We start from the raw sequence: 27,188 nt of genomic DNA on the forward strand, positions 1-27,188 counted from the left end.
AAATGAAAAAACCATAAAGTCCTTTGAATAATCTGGGCTGTCTAAGATAGGAGCTTTAGCTATAGCAATTTTAATATCCTGAAATCCCATTTTACCTTCATCTTTCCAAACAAATTTTGCATCCTTTTTTCATCAGACACTGGATAGGTTTGGCAATTTCCACATAGTTTGGAATGGATCTCCTTAGAAAGCTTGTTTTTCCGAGAAAAGACTGAAGATACTTAAGATTATGCGGCAAGGGGATCTGTTGAATGGCTTCAACCCTTTCAGGGTCAATCCTAATACCATCCTTAGAAATGATGTGTCCCAATAACTTCCCTTCGGTTGCCCTAAACACAGATTTGGCAGGATTGCCTTACCATCTTTTGAGAAAACAATGAGATCATCTTAGTAAATTTCAATGATCTTGCCAATTAATTCCTTGAAAGCATAATCCACAGCCCTCTGAAAAGTAGCCCCTGCATTTGTTAAACCAAAAGGCATTCTGAGATATTCAAAGGTACCCCAAGGCATGGTGAAGGTAGTCTTGTGATGATCTTCTTTCTTAACCCAGACCTGATTGTAGCCAAAAAAGCCTGTCCAATGATGACATCATATCAGATCCTGTTATCCTTTGAAGCATATTTTCCATATTAGGCAGAGGATAATTGTCTTTTTTGCAAGCCAAGTTAAGATTTCGGAACTCAACACACAACCTGATAGTACTGTTGAAGAAAATGTAACTAGGTTCGGTTTTCATTATGACTTGTAATTATATAATGTTATGAAGAAATCTATTATTCCTTGCATCATGGGTTTCATGAGCAAGATGTGTTTACCATAGGTCAAAGACTTCTTCCTGATGTCTTTAGGATTTTATGTTTCATCATATGTATTATAAAAGTCATAAGGTCAAAGGTTTACGCTCCAAGAACAAGTGTCACTATCCTCGTGCAAATCGGCTCTACAAAAATGCAGTGATCTCCTTGATGATATGTCAACCTAGATTCAAGGCACTCCTGTCGGCTCAATGCACCAACCTTGAACCATATATATAAGGAGTGACATGGAGTTAAATGTAAGAAGTCTTCGGATCAGTTCATAATACAGTCAGCGAAGAAAAGTACGCATACACAGTGAGCAGGGGTAATATCTCAGAAGTTTGCCTACAATATATATACATCGTGCCAATCTCTCGGAAGTGTCTCGGAAGTCTGTATCCATTCACTGTGATAGCTCTTGGAAGTCATTGAAGGACTATGTATATATACACAGTGACTGCGTTCACTATTACTCTCGGTGATGGCCTGTCTTATCACTATTATAACCAACGAAGAACATGAAGGACTAATAACATAAACGAAGAACTGTGGCAGTCGAGAAAAGGAGTCGAAGACTGTGACTGGACAACGAAGACATAAGGAGAAGGAGTACAATGATATCAAGTCTATAAACTGTGAATTGTATACCAAACAGAGCAGAGGATAGTGACAAACATCTTGGAGGTAACCTTGTGTCTATTTTGTCAAGGGTCTTGGTATTCATCATCTAAATATCTATAAGAAGAGATTCAAGGGTTTTACTCTCAAGAGGAGAGGTTTTGCCCTGGCTTGGAGCCAACATCTTGTGTACTTGTACTATTGTTGATCTTCTATTTTTATAACTGTTTGATGATTGAAGAACACACTAACATAACAAAGTTAATTGAAGAAGACAACACAAATTGTTATCAATAAGTTTGTGAAGAATCACTAAGCCATGAATTGCCCTAGATTCTTCAACATGGTATCAGAGCTATGGTTCATGGAGGGCATGAAGGAGATCAACTATATCATGGAAAAGCTTGTGAAGAAGTGTTCATCTTTAGCTGGCCTAATCAAGCAATACTTCAAAACAATGTGGAATAAATTCTTCTCTTCCCAAGATCTCAAAGCTTCAAGAAATGAAGGATTGTTCTCAACTCTCTCCAGAACATTCCAAGATGAAAACATATGGGTAATAGACAATGGAGCTTCAAGGCATATGACCAGGTATCACAAGCAACTCAAGACCTTGTCTAAAGGAAAATCCTCATACTCAGTGGAGCTTGGTGACAACAAGAGCTATCCCGTCAAAGGAATTGGATCAACATCAATTCCGCTGGAAGGTGGAGGCAACATTCATCTCAACAACATATTATATGTTCCAGGTTTGTACAAAAATCTAATTTCAGTTTCATCTCTAGAAGAAAAAGGAGATATAGTTGCTTTTATAGATGGTAAAGTAATGGTTTGGGCTAAAGAATCAAGCATTGAAAAGGCTAGGGTCATTGGAGTTAGAGAAGGCAGACTATACAGACTCTCATCTCCTCAAAATCAAGCACTTGTCCACATCGAGATAAGCCCATGTGAATTATGGCATAGACAATTGGGTAATCTCCATTACAAAATTCTACCAATGCTAAATTCCGTTGTAAATGGGATTCCAAATCTTAAAGAAGAACATGAAGGAATCTACAAAGGTTGTGCCTTGGGAAAGATTGCAAAGAAACCATTTGCAAATAGTACATCTAGAGCTCAAGAGATTTTAGATCTCATTCACTCTGATGTATGTGGACCCATGTCCAAATCTCTTGGAGGTCATCTATACTATGTTACATTCATCAATGATCATTCAAGAAAAACTTGGGTTTATCTACTTAAATCCAAGGATGAAGTATTCACAAAATTTCAAGAATTCAAGACAGAGGTAGAGAATCTTACAGAAAGAAAGATAAAGATCCTAAGATCAGATAATGGAGGTGAATATACTTCCAAAGAACTCATTGCTTTTTGTAAGGAGGCTGGGATTAAGAGGGAGCTTATTGTTCCTTACAATCCTGAACAAAATGGAGTAGCTGAACGAAAGAATAGAGCTATAGAAGAAAGTGTCAAGGCTATGCTCCATGATCAAGATCTACCTAAATTCTTGTGGGGAGAAGCAACAAAAACTGCAGTATATATTCAAAATAGAAGTCCTCACAGGTCACTTGGCAATGTAACTCCAGAAGAAGTCTTCACTGGGAAGAAACCTAATATTGATCATCTCTGAATATTTGGATGTCCAGTATATATTCACATTCCCAAGGACAAAAGGAAGAAGCTAGATCCTGCAAGCAAGAAAGGAATCTTTGTTGGATATATAAACTCTTCGAAAGCCTACAGAATCTACATAAAGGAAGGAAATCAAATACAAGTAAGTAGAGATGTAATCTTTGATGAAAGCGTTGCCTTTAAGAAATCCAAGGATCTCCCATCTGATTTTGATGAGGAGGATCTTCCTATTTTTGAGGAAGAAGCTACTAATGAAGGAGAAGTCTCTCATCAAGAAGAAGAAGGTCCTAGTGAACCAATCACTCTCCCTGAAGGAAGGAAAAGACCTAACTGGTTAACAACCACTCTTCAAGAAGCAAAAGGTCACACGACAAATCGAACTTTCAGGGAAAGCAAGAAACCAAAAAGGTACTCAAGATATGCAGCATACATATCAAAGCTCATTGAAGAAGAACCTTCTACCTTTGAAGAAGCAACCAAACATAAAAAATGGAAAGATGCAATGAATGAGGAATACCAATCTATCATGAAGAATGGAGTTTGGGAAATTGTCCCATGACTAGATGAAAAATCAGTGGTAACCTCTAAATGGTTATATAAAATCAAGCACGCTGCAGATGGAAGCATTGACAAACTCAAGGCAAGATTCGTGGCTTGAGGCTTCTCTCAGGAAGAAGGCATTGATTATGAAGAAACCTTTGCTCCCACAAAAGGTACACCACGATCCGATCTCTGATATCTCTAGCAGCATCCATGGGATGGAAGGTACATCAAATGGACGTCAAAACAACATTTCTGAATGGTACCATAGATGAACAAGTCTACATCGAACAACCATTGGGATATGAAGTAAATGATAGAAAGACTCATGTTTGCAGATTAAAGAAGGAACTTTATGGCCTTAAGCAAGCTCCTAGGGCATGTTATGCCAAAATGGATGCATACTTGCAAAGATTGGGTTTCAGGAAAAGCACGACAGATCCAAACCTTTACATCAAAATAGAAAATGATGAACCTGTCATCATACTCCTATATGTAGATGATCTTCTAATCACTGGAATCGAAGAAAGAATTCAAGAATGTAAGAAATTGCTGGTAGCTGAATTTGATATGAAGGATTTAGGACTCATGCACTACTATTTGGGTCTAGAAGTTTGGCAAGAACCAAATGAAATCTACTTGGGACAAGGAAAGTATGTGATCGAATTACTAAAGAAATTTGATATGATGGAATGCAAACCCATGACTACTCCGATGATCACAAACTTGAAGATGCTAAGAAACTCTGAATCCAGTCCAGTAAATCCTACTAAGTATAGACAACTAGTAGGATCTCTGATGTATCTAGTGAATACTCGGCCAGACATATGTTTTGCAGTAAACATTCTCAACCAATTTCAAATAGAGTTGAGACATGATCATTGGATAGCTGCAAAACACATACTAAGATATCTACAAGGAACCATCCATTATTGTCTAAAGTATGAAAAGGGAAGAAGCATCAATCTAGAAGGATTCACTGATTCTGACTGGGGTGGAAGCGAGAAGGATGGAAGAAGCACTACAGGAGGATGTTTTAGCCTAGGATCCTCTATGGTCTCTTGGATGAGCAAAAAGCAAGAGATAGTGGCCTTAAGTAGTGCTGAAGCCGAGTACGTTGCAGCCTGTGAAGTAAGCAGGGAAGCGGTCTGGTTGAGAAAGATGTTATCTGATTTGTTTGCAGGACCGCTGGACCCTATTGTAATACATTGTGATAATACTAGCTGTATAAGACTATCCGAGAACCTAGTATTTCATGGGAAAACGAAACACATAAACAACAAATACCACTACATTCGAAAGTTGGTACAAGATGGTGTGCTGAAGCTGGAGTATATCTTCACTGATGATCAAACTGTTGACATTTTGACGAAGTGTCTACCCAATAAAAAGCTTATGTATTTTAGAAATAAGCTTGGTTTGGTTGACATATCCTCCCTAGCTGAGAGGGAGAGATAAACACATCATTATTGTCTTCATTTTGAAGAAAGGATGGAGGATTGAGTAATCATTTGGCATTCGATACTCTTTGAGGATGTGTAGAGCATCCAAGATAAGAGTAGGCAATAGGACTGATATTCTTTGAGGGATGGGGACCCAAGATAAGAATAGTCCTAGAAGGTCATACTCAGTGAACTCCTGGGTGGGTATGTACCTTGAGAGACAATGATGAAGGTGTCTATCATCATTGGTCTCGCCAACATTGTGCTCTGATCTATTAAGAGATAGCGCTGTTAGTCAAGGCCTTGCTATGTGACAATGTTGGTTATAATGATGCTATACAAATGGATTACTAGTCCGACTCTTTTTATGAGATCTCTTTAATGTTGAATAGCCTTGTACCATTTTATGAATACCTCCCTAGTAAAGAGGGAGTGTTGAAGAAAATGTAACTAGGTTCGGTTTTCATTATGACTTGTAATTATAATGTTATGAAGAAAATTATTATTCCTTGCATCATGGGTTTCATGAGCAAGATGTGTTTACCATAGGTCAAAGACTTCTTCTTGATGTCTTTAGGATTTTATGTTTCATCATAAGTATTATTAAAGTCATAAGGTCAAAGATTTACACTGCAAGAACAAGTGTCACAATCCTTGTGCAAATCGGCTCTACAAAAATGCAGCGATCTCCTTGATGATATGCTGGCCTAGATTCAAGGCACTCGCACCATCGTTGACCCATATATATAAGGAGTGACGTGGAGTCAAATGTAACAAGTCTTCGGATCAGTTCATAATACAGTCAGCGAAGAAAGGTACGCATACATAGTGAGCAGGGGTAATATCTTGGAAGTCTGCCTACGATATATACATCGTGTCAAGCTCTCGGAAGTCTCTTCGAAGTTAGTATCCATTCACTGTGATAGCTCTCGGAAGTCATCAAAGGACTGTGTATCTATACACAGTGGCTGCATTTAATATAACTCTCGGTGGTGGCCCGTCTTATCACTATTATAACGAATGAAGAGCATGACGAACTAATAACATAAACGAAGAACTGTGGCAGCCGAGAAAAGGAGTCGAAGACTGTGACTGGACAACGAAGACATAAGGAGGAGTACAGTGATATCAAGTCTATAGATTGTGAATTGTAGGCCAAACAGAGCAGAGGATAGTGACAAACATCTTGGAGGTAACCTTGTGTCTATTATGTCAAGGGTCTTGGTATTCATCATCTAAATATCTATAAGAAGAGATTCAAGGGTTTTACTCTCAAGAGGAGAGGTTTTTCCCTGGCTTGGAGCCAACATCTTGTGTACTTGTACTATTGTTGATCTTCTATTTTGATAACTGTTCAATGATTGAAGAACACACTAACATAACAAAGTTAATTGAAGAATACAACACAAACTGTTATTAGTAAGTCTGTGAAGAATCACTAAGCCATGAATTGCCCTAGATTCTTTAACAAGTACCATTCTTCTTTCTAACAATTACCAAATTCGAGCACCAAGAAGAATGTCGAGTTTGTCTAATGATACCTGCAGCGAGCATTTTCTGTATTTCATTCTGATCAAGAGGGGCTAACTTAGGATTAATCTGCCTAAGTTTCTACTTAAATGGTTTAGCATTTTCATCTTTTAAAGGAATACTATGTTCTATAACATCCTTTCTATATTATATTATTGTTTTTATTATAAACCCAATTATTAATTATGAATGACTATTAGATATCATTTTTGGGATTCAACAGCGTTAAGTAAGTCATTCATCTATGACCATTTCCATGAGAGGTAGTTGTAACTGACTAATTTCTCATGATTTTTGAATAGTCCACTTAGCACTCATTGCATTGGCTGATGCTCACAGGGGTGAAGAAGTGGGATTGAAACTAGTGAAATGAATCACATAGCGTCAATCATCACTTCCGGGGCTTGCACCTGGTAACCAGGGCTTCCCGGGAGGTCACCCGTCCCAGATCGCCTTTGGCTCAAGCGCGCTTAACTGTAGAGTTTTCCCCACAATTAAGCCCACTTAGCTTGCTACCCCATTTGCAAAACCTTCGCAAGTATTGTGCCTCATGAACCATTCAAGTAGAGTTCCCTTCACTCTTTTGAATTAAGTATTGGGGGTTTTCGCAAGAGTGAAGGGAACTCTACTTGAATGGTTCATGAGGCACAATACTTGATAAGGTTTTGCAAATGGGGTAGCAATCTAAGTGGGCTTGATTGTGGGGAAAACTCTACAGTTAAGCGCGCTTGAGCCAGAGGCGATCTGGGATGGGTGACCTCCCGGGAAGCCCTAGTTACTGGGTGCAAGCCCCGGAAGTGATGATTGACGCTATGTGATTCATTTCACTAGTTTCATTCCCACTTCTTCACCCCAGTGAGCATCACCCAATGCAATGGGTGCTAAGTGGACTATTCAAAAATCATGAGAAATTAGTCAGTTACGACTACCTCTCATGGAAATGGTCATAGATGAATGACTTACTTAACGCAGTTGAATCCCAAAAATGATATCTAATATAATGCATTGTGAAAACCCCCAATACTTAATATGAATGACTAGTTAACACTATCATAGTAGTTGTGACTCGTGAGCAATGCAATGATCAATGCATCCTTTTGGATTATAAATATATGTATAAATCTACTTTGCAGTCATCTCATATCAACAATAACAATGCATATTTTAAATCTAATCTTTGGTTTGCTCCTTTTTTCTTCAAGGTTGAAGTCTGCATCACACAAGTGTTGGGGTAGACAAATCCCTCTTAATCTAATTTGATTGTTCATAAGCAACTCTACAGGCTTGTGGGAAGACAGTTATGTAGCAAATTTTGTTAGTTTCTAGGATAGTAGCTAGTAATCCTATAAGTTTGACTCTTGATTCCATCAATTTCAAAAGTTTTGTTTGGTTTTTGACAGCACGAGCACACAATTGATTTTGATAATCATAATCAAGATATACATTTCCAGCTTCCCATAGAAAGCTTTCAATGTTTGGCATTGAAGTTTTCCCATCATCCTTGCAAATTGGGGCAAAAAATATTTTAGGGTGCCTTATTGCTGGTGGGAGATTACATGGATATTAGCTAGTAATCCTATAAGTTTGATCCGATCAATGTGAAAAGTTTTGTTTGCTTTTTTATAGCATGGGCACACAATTGATTTTTGTAATCATAATCAAGATATAGATTTCGAGCTTCCCACAGAAAGTTTTCCCATCATCCTTTCAAACTGGGGCAAAGAACATTATTGGGTGCCTTATAGCTGGGAGATTACATGGATAATGTTAGTCTTGTGTCTTGCATTTGTGTCAATAATTAATCAGAGATGATGTTTGTTTTTCTTCTGTTTTGTATATGACAGGTATGATTTAAATGTTGATAAAGATATTTCTAGTAATCGTTAATAATGACCATGTGTTTCCCGAAACCATATTGACCATGCATTGATATGAACAATTCAGGTTGTTTCATTTTACAGTTTTACTTCATTATTTGGTGTTGGTTTGTAATCCTCAAATGCAATTCAAAACACTTTGTAAATGAAATCTATAATATACTTTTAGATATAATGGTCATATCTTTCAAACTTCAGAAGCACATTGTTTTAAGGAGGGCCTGGGGTGTTTCCTGACCAAGAATTCTTTTTTGCTTTATGTTTACAGACATGTTCCTAGCCATCTCAACTGATCATGGCCAAGAAGAAGTTCCTTTATTACGCTGTGCGGAAAGGGTACAATCCTGGGATTTATCGCACATGGGAAGAATGCAAGAATCAGGTATACTCTCCTACGCTGCTAAATTTCAAATCATGCTTACCTCTTATAGAAAAATGTGAATCATAGATATTAGATTCATTGGGTTGAGTCTTTTTTAATTGAGAAATCATAATTTTAGCTTTTGCACCTAAATGAGTCCTCCAATAATTTATAAACGGTCTTAACTTTTTTGTTGTTGTTGTTCAACCCATTGAATCTAATATCTATGATTATAAATATGAGTCTTTCAATGATTTATAACGCAAGAGTCTTAACATCTTTTTTGTTATTAAAAAGAATAATAATATCAGGGATTTACAAAAAAGTACAAGTTGAAATGACAAAATAAGGGTTCTGTCCTGGAATTTTCATCTGTTTATCACACGTAAATTTTTCCAAAAAATCACAAAAAGTACATTGTTTTACTTTTCTAAAAGTAATTCTAGCAGTTCAAATGAAATGGCCTGGAAACATCATTTTTTTTTATCTTTCTTTGGGTTTGACTTGTTTTGCTGGGGAAGGTCTCAAACAGGTCTTTGTCCTCGTTTTTTGCTGGCTTGGGAATTTGTACTGCTTCTCCAGAGATCCTTTCCTTTTTCTTCCATCGGAGATACCTTGAATCACAATTTCTTTCCTAACAATTTTGTAGATAGTCTAGACACTGTTGAATCTCTCCTTGTTATCTGATGACATGACATAGTAGCTCTTTATATTCTACATTGGATTTTCCCTGTTATTTTTCCAGTCCTGATAGGCATTCTCCAAGACCACCCAAGGCCTCATGGATTTCATTCTTGTATTCCACTACTATTTTAATTTTTTTTTCCTTTCCATCCTTAAAACATTTTGTGTCTGCTCATTCAAGAATCCCTCGTTTCTTTTTGCTACTTTCACCTCCAGTTGTTTTTGAGAAAATACATCCTATATAAAACAACAGATAAAGTTATAGAATACATATTAGCTTCCTTAATGCAGTCAGCACCACAATAAGGTTTGAAACTTTGAATAAGCACTGACTGATAATAAAATTTTATTAATGTCCAACGAATGACCATAAATAGGTCAATGGGACTAAACCCTTTGATCCTCTGGTTGTGAGTGAACTGATGTGTTTTTCGGCACCTCTGCAATGGTCTTGAGGGTACTAGTTGGCTGCCCAAAAAGGGAAAGGGCCGAATTTGCTCCTCCTGGCCACAACGTCAATCCTTCCTAGCTGAGAAAGATGACGGGGGACTGCGTAGGCCTGATTTGCCCCTCTGCCTCTGCGCTGACCCTCTTGGCTCGAAATGCTGACACAGGTTCTGCATCACTTCTTCTCTAGCTGTTTCTGCTCTAGAACAACGCTATTTCTCGGGACAGCTGCTACTGCTGCAAATTTCAGATTTCTGTTGGTGCTTTCAGTCCTCCTGTGATCTGCAATGCTCTGATACCATGTGGAAATTTCTAAGTTTGACACATTAGAAATCCCTACTTCATTATCTGGTTTATTGTCTCCCACTTGTTCATTCCATTAACAAGTTATTTATTAATATAAATACCGAAATAAACACAAATGCAGCCTTCACACATATACAGATCAACAATTGAAATAACTGAGACAATCACACAAGGGACACCATTATTTTTGGACAATCGTCCCTGGAAAAACCCAATGCGGGAAAACCGGTGCAGCAGATATGAGGGTTTTATTATTATGCAGTTTTTGAATACAACTAGGGTGCCAAAAATGGCTCACCCTTCAGAGATTTTCCTTGGCAGAAGTACCTCTCCTCGGAGACAGATATTCCGGCTGATTAGCAACCGGATGATTGATCCCACAACAACTTCGACAGTTCCTTAGTTGGACAATGAAAGCTGCTCCAAGCTTCTCTCTGGAATTGCGTCACCCTCTATGACTCTGCGTCTATTTTAAATTTTGGTATGTTCTATGTTGAGAGCAATTTACTTCAATTTTTCATATATGTATATATATATATATATATATTTTTTTTTAATTTTTTTTTATTTTCTGAATTGGACTAATTCTATTAATCAAAAATATGGTACAAGATGATACAATCAAGAGAGACAGAGAACTGGCAACCGGAAATGATAGGACTATCAACCTCGGTTTCGGAGGAGTGAAACAAGCAAGAAGCTACAACATATGGCTGGAAGCAAAAACACTGACTTCTACCCAGAATGGGCAGAAGCCTCAACACGAAGCTTTTTCCCTTTCCTTTTTTTGACTTCGACCCAACCATCCTGGGGTGAATGAGCAATAACAACTTGAAGATTGGGGTTCTCCACAGGGGGGCCCTCCTTTTCTGAATCAGAGGAGGAGGTCATATGGACGCGTTTCTGGGCGATGGCTGTATCGGAGGAATGCGCCGGACCATCGGTGGAAGGGACCACAGAATGAGGGGCTTGATCCAATTCTGCATCGCTACCTTCATCTTCAGAGCTAGAGGATTCAGAATCCACAACTGGAGGTGGAGAGCATGGAGCCCATCGTTTGGACTTGGGCTTGGAGAGGTTATCCTTATTCTTTTTTGCCGGGAGAGATGGGCAGGTGTTCTGCAGATGCCCTGATTGGTGGCAATGGCGGCAACGGAATGCAGTATTTTCGTAATCCAGTGTCTGGGTCCAGACAAAGTCGTTGATCTTGAGATTGATTTGTTCTGGAAGTCCTTTGCTCAAATCTAACTCCGCACATATTCTGGCATATGTGTAGAGACCTTTGTTATCTCGCTAGTAATCTCCCATAATGAAATTGCCCAAGGTGTTGCCTATAGCTTTATAGACTGCACATTGCCATAAGTGGGTAGGTAAGTTTGGAACCCTGATCCATACAGGTGTCCTGGTAATGACTGCAGTTGCTGGATCAAAATCTGGGAACCAAGGAGTCAAGAAGTGCCCTGCAGTTCCCATGAACCAAGGGCCTTCTTCTAAAGCCTTTTCATAATGCTTACTGTCCTCAAATAGAACAATGAAGTATCATTTTGAATAGAAATTGATTTTACAATGATGAGTCCAGTTTGCATGGATCCATGCATAGAGATCCTGAGATCGCGGCCACAATCCGTTGAATCTGCAAATGATGGCTCTTTCTGCAGAATCTTGAAGTTGGATTGCAAGACCTTCATGGGTGATTTCAACAAAGGGAACTTCCTTTATCTTGTCAACCAAAAAAGGCTTAGGTTTAAGGGCTTCCGGGGGTTTGGGGTTCTCAGAGTGTACTACATCTTTGTAAGAGAAAGGAGGAGCAAAGGATGACTGTCCCGCTACACCTCCTCTCAAACGAAGGGTTAACACCAAAGAGAAGTTTTTGGTAATGCTGTAAGAAGAGAGGGGAAGAAGGTCTTCAACTTGTTTACCTTGAAAGAGAAGTCTTTGAAGGCCTGAAGGGATCCCAATCCGCCGTTCTAGATCCAGTTTGAGATCCAGCACCAAATCTGAAGAACTGACCCATTGCAAGATGGTTCTGCCTATAGGTTGAGAAATTTGGATCTGAAAGGAGTCAAAGAAGTGCCTAGACACAGTGCCAGGGCCTCTTGTGCGTCTGAGAGCAGATCTGCCATGGCGATGATAGGGAGGGGATTTCTCCTCTGCAAGCATATCTGGCGAGTTCGAGAAGCAGATCTGCTGCTTGCTTACGACAGAGATGAAATCTGAGGGATCTTCAGGGTAGATCTTGTTTGCGATGTGAGCTACTGTAAAGACGACGGCTTTAAAGCCGTCTGGAACATTTGCAAGGAGTGCAGCCACCCAGACGGCGGACCATCTATGCCAAAGAAAGCCCTGTGCAGAGGCTTGCTAACCTGTCGTTTCAGCTCTGCAACCCAGTCGATGTGTATTGCCAGCATTGGTACCTCTACAGGCAGATCTGGCAGGTTCGAGAGGCAGATTCGCTGCTGAGGTGAAATCTGTGGGATTTCCAGAGTGGGTCTTATTTGCATTGTGAACAGCTGTGAAAGCGACGGCATCAAAGCAGTCTGGATCAAATGCAGGGAATGCAGCCGTCCAGACAGCGGCATCATCTATTCCGTGGAAAGCCCTGTGCAAAAGCTTGCAATCCTGCAGATTCAAGTCTGCAGTCTGGCTCTTGAACAGAAGGCGGCCAGCTCTTGGAGAGGTTGAGCCGACGCAAACTAGAAAAGCCAAGCTACAAACCCTAGACACTCCTTTCGCCATCGCTCAGAAAAAACTTCACTTCAATTTTTCATATTAGCCCAATGACAATATTCAGATTAGCAATCACATCAACATGATAGTAAAGTCCAGATAGAACATAAACATATACAATAGAAGACAAGCCAAGACAAGAGGACACAAGATGTGGCACCAACCAGGGATGAACCCCAATGTGGGGAAACCCTTGATCAAACCTTCTTTAGTCTTTAATAGTTTAGTAGAGAGAGATGGTACAAATATACAAAATTGATATTTATGACTGCTGAAAAAAACCCTTGACCAGAGAAGTCAATGCGGTCAAACTAGACAAAATCTTCCATCCAAGTGGCATCAATAGGAAGCTCATAAAATTGAGTCAAATATAGTCGAATCTTGACTCATTATAGTTTCCAGAACACTGTATTCTTCTTGCTGCACTAACTGACATTGCTTCAACAGTTATCCTTCTCATCAATAATGAAGGCTTTCAAGTCTGCAGTATGCCACGCTGTCCAAGACTGATAGAACAACCTATGCTGCCGGCTATGGCCCGCGGCCTAGCCCAACAAGAAGATAGGCCTATGATCCTCAAACAGTCAACAACTAATAACATCCTGACTTTAGTCCTACAAGGACTCAGCTATACAGTCAAGACTCAGAATTCATATGCTAATATGATGACAGTGACTTATCAACCTTGAAACAGTCCTTATCAATGTGCTATCACCATGCTTCTTTTGTTCTATTGCAATCGAAAAGCTGTCCTTCCAGATCTCCTTATACCGTGAATAAGATCCTTCTTTTGCTGCGGATTATGTCTCTTTCTTGCTGCGAATAGGGTCAATAGACTGCAGATTCAGGCCTTCTGTAGCTGCGGATTAAGGCCTTCATTTAGGGCCTATATCAACCCTCCTCTCAGCTGCGGATTAAGCCTCTTGTGACTGCGTATAGAAGTCTTCCTTTTAGCTGCCTAAACTCTTTTCAATATAGTGGCTAGGGTCTCCATTCAACTGCGTCTAGGGCACACCTGAACAACATCTAGGACAACGGATAAGACTGCGGATTAAGATCTCTTCTAGAACTGCGGCTAGGGCTCTTTAGGGCTTCCTATAACAACAGATTAAGGTCTTTAAGGATTGCGGATTTGGGCACCTTCAAGACTGATTAGGGCCTCTTCCTTGCTGCTAGATAAGCGTCCTTAAACTGCGGTTAGGACAGTGGCTAGAGGCTCCTCTTGGCTACATATAAAACCCTCCTTGACTGCGTAGAGCCTTCTCTTTTGACAGCGTATAAGGATCCTCCTTCATCTGCAAATATAGGGCTGCATTAGTCCTCCTTTTCTCTGTGACAAGGGCATGGCTTGACCCTCCTTTCTCTGCGGCTAGATGACCTTAGTTGGATAGCGTATAAGTCTCCTTCATGACTGAAGCTTGATCTTCATTAGGGCAACGTCGAGGTTTCTCCTTAGGTCTGCAATTAGGACTCCTTTCTTCACTGCGACTAGGGCTTCTCCCTCTTGATCTCTCTAGCCACCAAAACCCAAACGAGTGGAGAGAGATCTTAGAAGAAGTGTTTGTGTAAAATGACTTGAAGACCTCTTCTGTTTATAATGAAACGTTGAGGATAAGAGGGGGGTAATTTGGTTGCTAGCCGACCTGGACAAATTGTCAAGTAACACAAATAAATTTATATCTCCATGAATACATGTCGGAATTGGATGATCTTTAGGTCAATCCTACACCTCTCGATGAGAGGAATCCAAGAAAAATATCAGTTGCCATAAATAAGAAGACCCACATGGAGTTTGGCCCTAGCTGCCAATTTTAACACTCCCTCTCAACTAGGGAGAACTCCATCTACTAATTTATTTGCCAGTCCGTACTAATTATGCCATCAATGCAGTTCCCTGCACTGCTCTTGCTTTGCTTTACTGAACTATGAAGAAGAAGAAGTGATCGAGAATGTATCATACCATTCTCTACTGACCCGAAGTCAGTCCCAAATGGAGAGTTCTCATACCACTCTTCCTCATCCGAAATCAGTTCCAAATAAAGAAAGTGTCTCATACCACTCTTACTGATCTGAAATCAGTTCCAAATAAAGAGAGTGTCTCATACCACTCTTATTGACCGGAGTCAGTTCCAATTGATCCCAGATCAATATCATCCTAGCATAGGGAGTATGGTAGTACACGATGCATTCATCGGTAGTACTATGGTCGCTATCCTCATTTCCCTACTCATTGGCCAAATGAGAGGTACTTCCCATGAGTCCCAGACTGCATGGTAGGATGTCTCAACAGGAGAAGGATGAACCACTCATCCTGCCTACATGTCGCCAGGGGTGTCCCAGGGGAAGGTTGAACCACTCACCCTGTATACAACAAATCACTAGGGGGAGGCTGGACCACTCACCCTATGATTGTGTCTTAGCAGGAGAAGGATGAACCACTCATCTTGCCTACATAGCAAACCACTAGGGGAAGGCTGAACCATTGACCCTATGGTTGCTCATTCCTCCAAGGAGTACCCCAAGCCCCCTGGAGCTCCCAGAGCTCAATATTCATATTATACAAGACCCTCAAGGGAGGGTCTCTCCACGGCTCCTAGTCGTTCTCGGAAAGTCACGAATTTGACCTTTCCCAGGGGCTTCTTCAGAATATCGGTGACCTGTACATCAATCCCAATGTGATGGAGCCTTATTGCTCCCCGTTGTACCATATCCCAGATAAAGTGGTACTTGATGTCTATATGCTTGGAGCGATCATAGAACACATGATTCCTCAACAATCGAATCCCACTATGGTTGTCACAGAAGATCACTGTGGTATCCAGCATGTGTCCAAACAACTCATTGAAGAGCTTTCACAACCAGACAACTTCACAGGAGGCCATACTCTCAGCTATGTATTCGGCCTCAGCGATGCTCAAAGCAACCGACTTCTGCTTCCTACTCATCCAGGATATCAAAGCAAAAACCAAAAAGAACCAACACGCAGAAGTGCTCTTACGATCCTCCACACCGCCTGCCCAATCAGAATAACCATGCAACTTCAAATTTCTAGCAGTGTATCTCATTCCATGAGTGATTGTGCCCTGAAGATATCTCAGAAGATTCTTGGCACCAATCCAATGAATGTGATGAGGCTCAACCATATATAGGTTCAACAAGCCAACTGCAAAACATATATTCGGACGGGAGTTCACCAAGAACATCAATGCTATAATGAGTTGACGAAACTCAGAAGCATTTCCCAATTCAGGTCCGACAGTGCTACTGCATAACTTCTTAAAGTTAAGCTCCATTGGGGTACTCACGGGCTTGCAGTTCACCATCCCAAGTTCAGGATCCAACTCCCTCTTATGTTTGTAAATGAGAGGGTCTGTACCTGTCAAAAAGAGATCGTCCTCATAAGGTACCGGTGTGAGAGGTCTATCATCCACAACCTTAAAGCAAAGGTTTGGATCGACTTCACTCCTAGTGAATCTCAGCTTCATTAGATAGCTGTCAATCCTCTCAAACCAAGCACAGGATGCTTGCTTCAAATCATAGAGAGCTTTCTTTAACCTGTTGTGTGTGGAGCATGATTGTTCAGAGGTCTTTGTTTCAGCCGGATGTATACCCGAAGAAGTTTGTACACCCCTCCACGCGGGGGGGTGCGGGGGGGACTTGTCCCCCTCGCGGGGGTCCGGGGGGCCGATCCCCTCTGGTTGGGGAGTCTGGGGGCCAGCGGTCCCCTGATGGGGGCTCGGGGGCAGCGCCCCCAAAGCTAAAAACAGATGTAAAATTGCCTTGTAAAAGTATAGTAATTTCTAGTCAATCTGAGCTGTTCATTAGGCGGATGATCTGACGGTAGAACCTATGTTTAGTTTAGGGTTTTTTGCCCTAGAAGGCAACCCCTCTTTGTATGAGGGCATTGTATTTGAGGCTGTGTAATAGATGTGTATTCTGTGAGCGAGAAACAGAGAGGTGAGACTGTGAGAGAAAACAGAAGATATTACAGCAGATCTGCTGTAGGTTGTGTCTCTTCATTTTGCTGGATAATAGAAAGGAAGGACTGGCTGTTCGGGGTGGACGTAGCCCAAACTGGGTGAACCACGTATATCTGTGTCTCTCTTGTTTTATGCGTCTTCTGTGTTTATATTTTTGCAATATTTTATGTGTTCCATTGCTCCGTAATATATAATTTTCTAACAACTGGTATCAGAGCCGAAGGTCTATTTGGCTGATAAACTCGCAAGAAAGAAGGGTTCCTCATTTGAGTGGGAGCAATGGCGGAAGATGGTAAGTTTAGGGTCGAGAAATTTAACAGCCAAAACTTCTCACTGTGGAAGATGCAGATGGAAGATTATCTGTATCAGAAAGATCTATACCTACCATTGGGCGGAAAAGCAAAGATGCCGACGGGTATGAAAGATGAAGAATGGAACCTTCTCGATAGAAAGGCACTCAGAACAATACGGTTGTGCCTTGCAGCGTCGGTTGCCTTCAACATTTCGAAGGAAACAACGACAGAGGGTTTGATTAAGGCATTGGAGAAACTATATGAAAAACCCTCGGCCTCAAACAAGGTATTTCTTATGAAACGGTTATTTAATATGAAGATGTCGGAAGGTGGATCTGTTGCAGATCATTTAAATGATTTTAATACTGTTACAAGTCAGTTATGTTCTGTAGGGGTAAACTTTGATGATGAAGTTAGAGCTCTGTTATTCTTGTGCTCATTGCCAGAAAGTTGGAATGGTTTAGTAATGGCCATTAGTAACTCTGTGTCTGGATCTAGTATTTTAAAGTTTGATGATGTTGTCGGTGTTATCCTTAGCGAGGAAATGCGACGGAAAAGCTCCGGTGAAACATCGGGAAATGCTTTGAGTGCAGAGTCTAGGGGAAGAAAAATGGAAAGAGGAAAGAGCTCAGGATATCGTAGTAAATCAAGGAAAGGCAGATCCAAGTCCAGATCGGGGATAGTGTGCTGGAAATGCGGAAAGAAAGGACACCTAAAGAAAGATTGTAGATCTCGGAAGGGAAAAGAAGGAGATTCACAGCAAGAAAACAATCATGAAGCAAATGTGACACGTGAGGTGTTACAAGATGCTTTGATTCTTTCTTTCAAAAATATTACTGATTTGTGGGTGGTAGATTTAGGGGCCTCATTCCATGCCACACTTGATAAGAAATACTTTCATGACTATGTTCAAGGAGATTTTGGACAAGTTTGTTTGGGTGATGATAAACCCTGTAAAATTGTTGGAATGAGTAAGGTTCTTGTAAAACAACAGAATGGAAACCAATGGCTACTAAAGGAGGTAAGGCATGTTCCAGATCTAAAGAAAATTCTGATTTCAATAGGGCAGTTAGGCGGTGAAGGTTGTGTGACAACTTTCACAGATAAAGCTTGGAAGGTCACCAAAGGAGCCCGGGTAATAGCAAAAGGTGAAAAGGTTGGTACATTGTATTTATGCAATGGTATTTCTAACTCTGTTAATACTTTAACTTCCAAAGGAGCAGATGCAACATTATGGCATCATAGGCTCGGACACATGAGTGAAAAGGGGATGAAGATTCTTCACTCAAAGAATTTGTTGCTGGGTTTGAAGAATGTTGATTTGGACTTTTGTGAGAATTGCATTTATGGAAAACAGAAGAGAGTCAGATTTCTTAGAGTTGGGAAAGAAAAGAAAAATGAAAAATTAGAGCTTGTGCATACAGATGTATGGGGACCTGCTCAAGTATCATCTCTCGGTGGCTCTCGTTATTATGTTACTTTTATTGATGATGCAACTAGAAAAACTTGGATTTATTGTATTAAGAATAAATCTGATGTATTTGATACTTTCAAGAAATGGAAAGCTTTGGTTGAGATTGAGACATGAAAGAAATTGAAGTGTCTTAGATGAGACAATGGAGCTGAATATTGTAGCAAAAAGTTTGATAGGTACTGTTCAGAGCATGGAATTCGCAGAGAGAAGACAGTTCCAAGAACACCACAAGAAAATGGTGTGTCAGAAAGGATGAACAGAACAATCATGGAGCGTGCAAGGTGCATGAGATTGCATGCAGGATTGCCTTTACAGTTTTGGGCAGATGCTGTAGATACTGCTGTTTATCTAATAAACAGAGGGCCTTCAAGTTCCTTGGATGGTGGTGTTCCGGAGGAAGCATGGACAGGTAAAAAGGTAAACTACTCTCTTTTAAAGCCTTTCGGTTGTGAGGCCTTTGTCCATATTGATAAAGAAAATAGAACAAAGCTTGAGGCAAAGTCAAAGAAATGTACCTTTATTGGATATGGTGTTAATGATTTTGGTTATCGCTTATATGATTATGAAAATCACAAAATCATTAGGAGCAAAGATGTAATATTCAATGAAAGGTCTTGTATAAGAATCAGTTGCAGGAAAAGAAACATGAAAAAGAAAACAAGGAATACGCAGTTCTTGATGAAATCACTGAAAAAGTAAAGGTGCCTGAAATAATAATAATCAACAACCACAACAGCAACAGGCACCCCAAACACCTGAAAATGGTGTTAGAAGATCTACTAGGATAAGTAGACCCCCTGAACGATACTCTCATTATATTATTTATTGTTGACTGATTCCGGTGAACTCGAATGTTATGAAGAAGCAATGCAGGTTGAAAGCAGTAAGAAGTGGGAGGTAGCCATGGAAGAAGAGATGGACTCCTTAATGCATAACCAGACTTGGGACTTAGTCAGGTTGCCTGCAGGTAAAACTACATTGCAGAATAAATGGGTTTACAGGCTGAAGGAAGAAGATGGAGGAAAATAGAGGTACAAAGCTAGACTTGTGGTGAAGGGGTTTGCACAGAGGAAAGGTATTGATTTTGATGAAATATTTTCTCCTGTTGTTAAAATGACTTCAATCAGAACTATTTTAAGTCTAGTGGCAGTTGAAGATTTGCATCTTGAGCAGTTAGATGTAAAGACAACCTTTCTCCATGGGGATTTGGAGGAAGAGATATATATGTAGCACCCACAAGGATATGAAGTGAAAGGGAAGGACAAACTAGTGTGCAGGTTGAAGAAGAGCTTGTATGGCTTAAAACAGGCTCCAAGGCAGTGGTATCTAAAATTTGACAAGTTTATATCTGAACAAGGTTATACTAGATGTCACTCTGATCATTGTGTTTATCTGAAAAAACAAAATGATGGAAGCTATATTATATCGTTATTGTATGTAGATGACATGCTTGTTGCAGGATCTAACATGCAGGAAATAAATGTGCTCAAAAGAAAATTAGCAAATTCATTTGCAATGAAGAATTTGGGAGCTGCAAAACAAATCCTTGGTATGAGAATAACTAGAGACAGGAAAAATCGCAAATTAACATTGTCTTAGAATGAGTACATACAAAAGGTGTTGAAAAGATTTAACATGCACAATGCAAAACCAGTTAGTACACCTTTTGCTAGCCATTTCAAACTTAGTAAAGAAATGTGCCCAAAGACTCAAGAAGACATGGATTATATGTCTAAAGTTCCATATGCATCAGCAGTTGGAAGCTTAATGTATGCAATGGTCTGCACAAGGCCTGATATTCCACATGCAGTGGGAGTTGTAAGCAGGTACATGAACAATCTAGGAAAGGAACATTGGATGGTAGTGAAATGGATTCTCAGGTATTTGAAAGGTACCACAAATCAAGCATTATGCTTTGGTGGTTCAAACATTTCCCTATAGGGATATGTTGATGCAGATATGGCAGGTGACAGAGATAATAGGAGGAGCACTGCAGGATATGTATTTACTGTTGGTGGAACAGCTGTCAGTTGGGTTTCAAAAATCCAAAGTGTTTTTGCACTTTCAACAACAGAAGCAGAGTATGTTGCTGCTACAAAGGCTAGTAAAGAAATGATTTGGTTACAACGGTTTATGGGTGAATTGGGTAAGGAGCATGATATGGGCACGTTATACAGTGATAGCCAAAGTGCCATTCATCTTGCAAAGAACTTAGCATTTCATTCTAGGACTACACACATACAGCTCAAGTACCATTTCATACGATCAGTGTTGGAAGATGGAGAGTTGAAGCTGGAAAAGATACACACTAGCCAGAATCCTGCAGATATGCTAACAAAAGTTGTAACCAGGGAGAAACTGAGAACATGCTCAGTTTCAATTGGTCTTCAAGGATGACGATGAAGATGAGAAACAGCCAGGTCCAAAGAGGAGTCATTGTCTAGCAAATGAAGCAGCGGTGGAGTTGCTACAATCATTCTCCAAGTGGGAGATTGTTGTGTGTGGAGCATGATTGTTCAGAGGTCTTTGTTTCAGCCGGATGTATACCCCAAGAAGTTTGTACACCCCTCCACGTGGGGGGGACTTGTCCCCCTCGCGGGGGTTTGGGGGGGCCGATCCCCCCGGTTGGGGGGTCCTGGGGCCAGCGGTCCCTCGGCGGGCTGCCCCCGAAGCTAAAAACAGATGTAAAATTGCCTTGTGAAAGTATAGTAATTTCTAGTCAATCTGGGCCGTTCATTAGGCGGATGATCTGACGGTAGAACTTATGTTTAGTTTAGGGTTTTTTGCCCTAGAAGGCAACCCCTCTCTTTATATGAGGGCATTGTATTTGAGGCTGTGTAATAGATGTGTATTCTGTGAGCGAGAAACAGAGAGGTGAGACTGTGAGAGAAAACAGAGGATATTACAGCGGATCTGCTGTAGGTTGTGTCTCTTCATTTTGCTGGATAATAGAAAGGAAAGACTGGCTGTTCGGGGTGGACGTAGCCCAAACTGGGTGAACCACGTATATCTGTGTCTCTCTTGTTTTATGCGTCTTCTGTGTTTATATTTCTGCAATATTTTATGTGTTCCATTGCTCCGTAATATATAATTTTCTAACATAACCTGTATACATGAGGTTTCTGGTCGTGAACCTCAAACCCATTGGGTTGATCCACATCTGTGGTCCCACTACTTCTTGAGGGAAAAGATCCCCTTATAAGCTTTCCCTTGGTACATCCCGGACACATACCTTCATGCTCTTCTTTGAATTTGGGCATCCCTGACACCATCTGTCTCACATCGGGCAGGGATGTGTCGCAAGACATGGCCCCCACTGGACTTCTTGCAACCTGATACAAAGTGCCAACCTTGAACCCAAGAGTAAAGGCATCTTTGAAATTTCTTTTCCAAACATTTACCTTTCCATCGATGAATGCCACCTTGTAACCTTTGTCTTCCATTGCCAAAATGGACACCAGGTCCTTCTTGAGATCAGGTACATAAAGAACTTCTTGCAAATGAATGGAGTTACCCTGATCCAGTTGAAGAGTAACATTCCCTACACCCTTTACAGGATAGGTGGCATCGTCTCCAAGAATAATCTCCAAGTTTGTTTCCTTCTCTCTTAGATTAGAGAGAGCTTCCTTGAATCTGGTGAAGTGCCTTGAAGCACCACTATCAATATGCCAATTTTCCAAAGTATCCGGAAAAGAGGAGAGGCCCGATATAAGATAATACTCCTTTTGCTTGTTAGAAACAACATTTGATTCTTCATACCTAGAGTTCCTTGCTTTCTTGGAGGGTCGACCATTTCCTTGATGTTCTGCATTCCTTTTTCCTTTGCCATTGTACCCGTCATTCCTACGATCGTTGAAGTTGCCTCTGGAGTGATCGTGATCATCATCATGTGATGTGTCCCTTCTATTTGGACTTTCCCTTGCATAGTGGTGAAACTTATTGCAAGCAAAGCATCTGCCTTTCCTCCCTCCTTTGAATCCAGGCCTTCTATGGCAATGACCCTTAGATCCTGCATTGCTCTTTCTCTCTTGCTTGGGCTTTGTCTTCACCTTAGATCTGATACCATGTTAAATTTTGGTATGTTCTATGCTGAGAGAAATTTACTTCAATTTTTCATATTAGCCCAGTGATAATATTCAGATTAGCAATCACATCAGCATGATAGTAAAGTGTAGATAGAACATAAACATAAACAATAGAAGACAAGCCAAGACAAGAGGACACAAGATGTGGCACCAACGAGGGACAAACCCCAATATGGGGAAACCCTTGATCAAATATTCTTTAGTCTTCAATAGTTCAGCAGAGAGAGAGATAGTACAAATATACAAAACTAATATTTATGACAGTTGAAGAAAACCCTTGACCAGAGAAGTCAATGCTGGTCAAACTAGACAAAATCTTCCATCCAAGTGGCATCAATAGGAAGCTCATCAAACTGAGTCGAACATAGTCAAACCTTGACTCAATATAGTTTCCAAAACACTGTATTCTTCTTGCTGCACTGATTGACACTGCTTCAACAATTATCCTTCTCATCAATAATAAAGGCCTTCAAGTCTGCAGTATGCCATGCTGTCCATGACTGATAGAACAACTTATGCTACTGGCTATGGCTTGCTAGTAGCAAGATAGGCCTATGATCCTCAAACAGTCAGCAACTAATAACATCCTGACTTTATTCCTACAAGGACTCAACTATACAGTCAACACTCTGCATTCATATGATGATTTGATGACAATGACTTATCAACCTTGAAACAATCCTAAGGAACAATCATTATCAATGTGCTGTCACCATGCTTCTTTTGTTCTATGGCAATCGAAACGTTGTCCTTCCAGACCTCCTTATACTGTGAATAAGATCCTTCTTTTGCTGCAGATTCTGAATCTCTTTCTTGCTACGAATAGGGTCAATAGACTGCGGATTCAGGCCTTCTGTAGCTGCGGATTAGGGCCTTCATTTAGGGCCTATATCAACCCTCCTCTCAGTTGCAGATTAAGCCTCTTGTGACTGCGTATAGAAGTCTTCCTTTCAGCTGCCTAAACTCTTTTCAATACAGTGGCTAGGGTCTCCATTCAACTGCGTCTAGGGCACACCTGAACAACATCTAGGACAACGGATAAGACTGCAGATTAAGGTCTCTTCTAGACCTGCGGCTAGGGCTCTTTAGGGCTTCCTGTAATAGTGGATTAAGGTCTTTAAGGATTGCGGATTTGGGCACCTTCAAGACGGTGATTAGGGCCTATTCCTTGCTGCTAGATAGGCCTCCTTAAACTGCGGTTAGGATAGTGGCTAGAGGCTCCCCTTGGTGGTGTATAAAACCCTCCTTGACTGTGTAGAGCCTTCTCTTTTGACAGTGTATAAGGATCCTCCTTCATCTGCAAATATAGGGCTACATTAGTCCTTTTCTCTGCGGTAAGGGCATGGCTTGACCCTCCTTGCTCTGTGGCTAGATGACCTTACTTGGACAACGTATAAGTCTCCTTCATGACTGAAGCTTGATCTTCATTAGGGCAGCGTAGAGGTCTCTCCTTAGGTTTGCAATTAGGGCTCCTTTCTTCACTGCGACTAGGGCTTCTCCCTGTTGATCTAACTAGCCACCAAAACCCAAACGAGTGGAGAGAGATCTTAGAAGAAGTGTGTGTGTAAAATGACTTGAAGACCTCTTCTATTTATAATGAAACATTGAGGATAAGAGGGGGTAATTTGGTTATTGGCTGACCTTGACAAATTGTCAAGTAACACTAATAAATTCATATATCCATGAATACATGTCGGAATTGGATGATATTTAGATCAATCCTACACCTCTCGATTAGAGGAATCCAAGAAAAATATTAGCTGCCATAAATAGGAAGACCCACATGGAGTTTGGCCCTAGCCAATTTTAACAGTCTCCCTCTCAGCTCCCAGTTTGCCCCACGAAAATTCCTCAGCGCTGCCTCTACAGCCCAACGTCATCTCTGCAGCGCTCTGCGCAGCTTTCGCTGCCTCTGCATTAGCCTCTTGGCCCTCTACGTCAGCCTCTTGGCCCTCTGCGGCTGCTGCGCTGGCCTCTTCAGTCTCTGCGTCAGTCCTCGCTGCCTCTGCGTCAGTCTTCCTAGGCTTTGCGCTGTCTCTCTGGCACTTTCTCTGCCTCTCTAATATGTATTCTTGGCCTTCTGCCGAACTACCCCTCGCTGCAACAGATCACTAACTCGATTCTCTTAGCAAACCCTGCCCCAGAAAATCGAATTCTTGATCAACTTGGTGTATCTCCAACTGACCCTCAAGCCTCCTCTTATACTTTTCCTGTTGACGATTCAACGACTGAGATTAAGACCCTAATCAACAGCTAAGATTAGATTTGGCTTGATCCTCGTCATTTAGAACATTCTCACCCATTTTATATTAATACACATTAATATTTTAATTTTCTTAAGTTTAGACTTAGGAACCCCATTAAAAATATTAATTATTTTAATATCTCTCCATCCGGGTGGAATTTCCCCAAACGATTTCTGGGTCTTTGAGATCTCATGTGCCTTAGCCTCTCCGCCAATTTTCATGGCTAGAGAACATCCGATGCTACCAAAAATCAACAGATAATAACATTCATCATCTAGGGAGTCGGGACACCCCAGAGATTGGAAAACACCAGTTCGAACAAAGAGACTTTCAACTATGATAGGGTTGACTGTCTAAAAGTGTCATGTAGGTTTGTCAATACAGGTTTGCATGATAATAACCTCCCAAGACAATTCACTCTATCATTCATCCATAGTGACCAAGAGGAAAGACCAAAAAGCTAGTGTGCACTTGCTCAAGAGAGAAGATATGAGTGTGTGTGATGATGAGTAAGTGAAAGGGACTTCCCTCTATTTATATCAAGGCAACCAAGTCACTTTTCATTAATTTGCAACAAAATCACTAAAAGTTTGCTTGGAGCATTCAATTAGGCCTAAACATTACAAGCCGTCCTTAAGATAGCTTTACAAAATGATAAAAATAAGATATACATCATCAATCCTCCATACCTGGGAGGAAAGGCTTTCCAACATGATGCCATCCTCCAAAAATGGACATCTCCATCAAGCAAGTGACAAAGTGGATCCAAGAGTGCTTCTCACTCCAAGGAACATGACCAAATTGCATGGGTACATCTCCAAGTAACATCTCCACCATGATGTCATCATCAAGAGAGCTCACATCACCCTTCTAGGGTATGCAGGGTTGACGTGCTAATCCTAAGAGAAAGCGTTGGCATCAAGGCATGGTGTGCTAGCCCTCTCAAACAATCTTAGTGGTCTCCATTATCATTTGGGCTTTGGAACAAGGCAACTTCCACCAACTAGGGTTAAGGCTAGCCTTGGGGTGTCTTGGGTCCATCTTGGCACATGATCAGTCAAGCCAATGCCTTGGCTTCTTGGCTCAATGTTTCAACATCCAAAAGTGTAGCAAGGGGTAACAACCACGTGGAGGCTCCTCAAAGCGCAATGCTCATCTCAGGAGGGCAGTGTTGGGGTTGCATAGTCATATGTGCTCTCAAAACTGTGATGGACATCCTCTTAGTGGTGCTGGAGAGGTGTGAATCCATCCCTTAAGGGATCTTTGCTGCAAGTGTAATGGACCTGTTGACTACACTTTGTCAATAATCTAAGGAAGCAGAATGCGAAGACATGAAGATTTTTATTTTTTATTTTTTTCTCAGAATTCAAAGTCATCAACCAACACAGTTTTATCATTGTAAACCCAATTTCTGCAAGTTATATTGTAAATGATTCTAGTATGACCATTTATTTATGTAACAACACCTAGGTAAGCCTCTGATTTTGGCAATAGATTTCATCCTAGGAAGTTTTTTAACCTCACCGAATTATGTGTGTTTCTAAACACAGATAATTGACAGAGTTTTTCTTCCATCTTAAACCCAAAGCTAGGGTGGAATCTCTTGACATGATCTTAGGTGTATACTAGTGTTATATCGAGTCTTTGTAAAAGTGTGTTGGGGAGTAATTTTAGCACATTTAGCTAAATTATTTTATTACAAACCACTTGGTCTATACTAGATCATATTGTGTTGCAAAATTGGGTAATGTCATAAGGGTTTATGTGTAAAGGTGTATTCCCCCTTTGAGGGTTGAATTAATTGTAATATCTTGATGTAAAACATATTTTAGTGCATGGTACCTCATACTTAGACTCCATGGCTAAAATATTTGAGGGTGGAAAAAATAATTAATCCCCTCTAGTTACAATGAATTAATTTTTTTGGGTATACATTTGTCCTTCGCCCTTTTTTCATGGTTCTTGGAAAAATGGATCTACGATGGTTTCGTACATAGTTTTGTGCATGGTTCCGTCAGCCTGAACCGTAGTTCCGACACAGATCTACCGCAATTCCACCGTGGATCATGACTGGTTTCAGGAGGGGCGAATAGTTTTGTGGGCAACTCTTATTTTTATTTTTATTTTTTGACTTAACTAAAATTGA

At 40.6% G+C, this 27,188-nt stretch overlaps 1 protein-coding gene across 7 annotated transcripts in view; it reads left to right on the forward strand.

The window, feature by feature from the left end:
• The window catches only part of LOC149151393 (uncharacterized), a 344,366-nt gene that overhangs the window by 40,318 nt on the left and 276,860 nt on the right, over positions 1 to 27,188 (forward strand). For all 7 annotated transcript variants that reach the window (XM_089439365.1, XM_089439364.1, XM_089439362.1 and 4 more), the window contains exon 2: positions 8,708 to 8,821. In XM_089439365.1, the coding sequence (XP_089295491.1) occupies positions 8,735 to 8,821 (87 nt within the window). In that variant the 5' untranslated portion in view covers positions 8,708 to 8,734. The remainder of the gene's footprint in view (positions 1 to 8,707; positions 8,822 to 27,188) is intronic.

The sequence above is a fragment of the Pinus tabuliformis genome, chromosome 9, assembly GCF_031772625.1.
Source record: "Pinus tabuliformis cultivar Carrire ecotype Pingquan chromosome 9, CPIR1, whole genome shotgun sequence".
Taxonomy (NCBI): Eukaryota; Viridiplantae; Streptophyta; class Pinopsida; order Pinales; family Pinaceae; genus Pinus; species Pinus tabuliformis.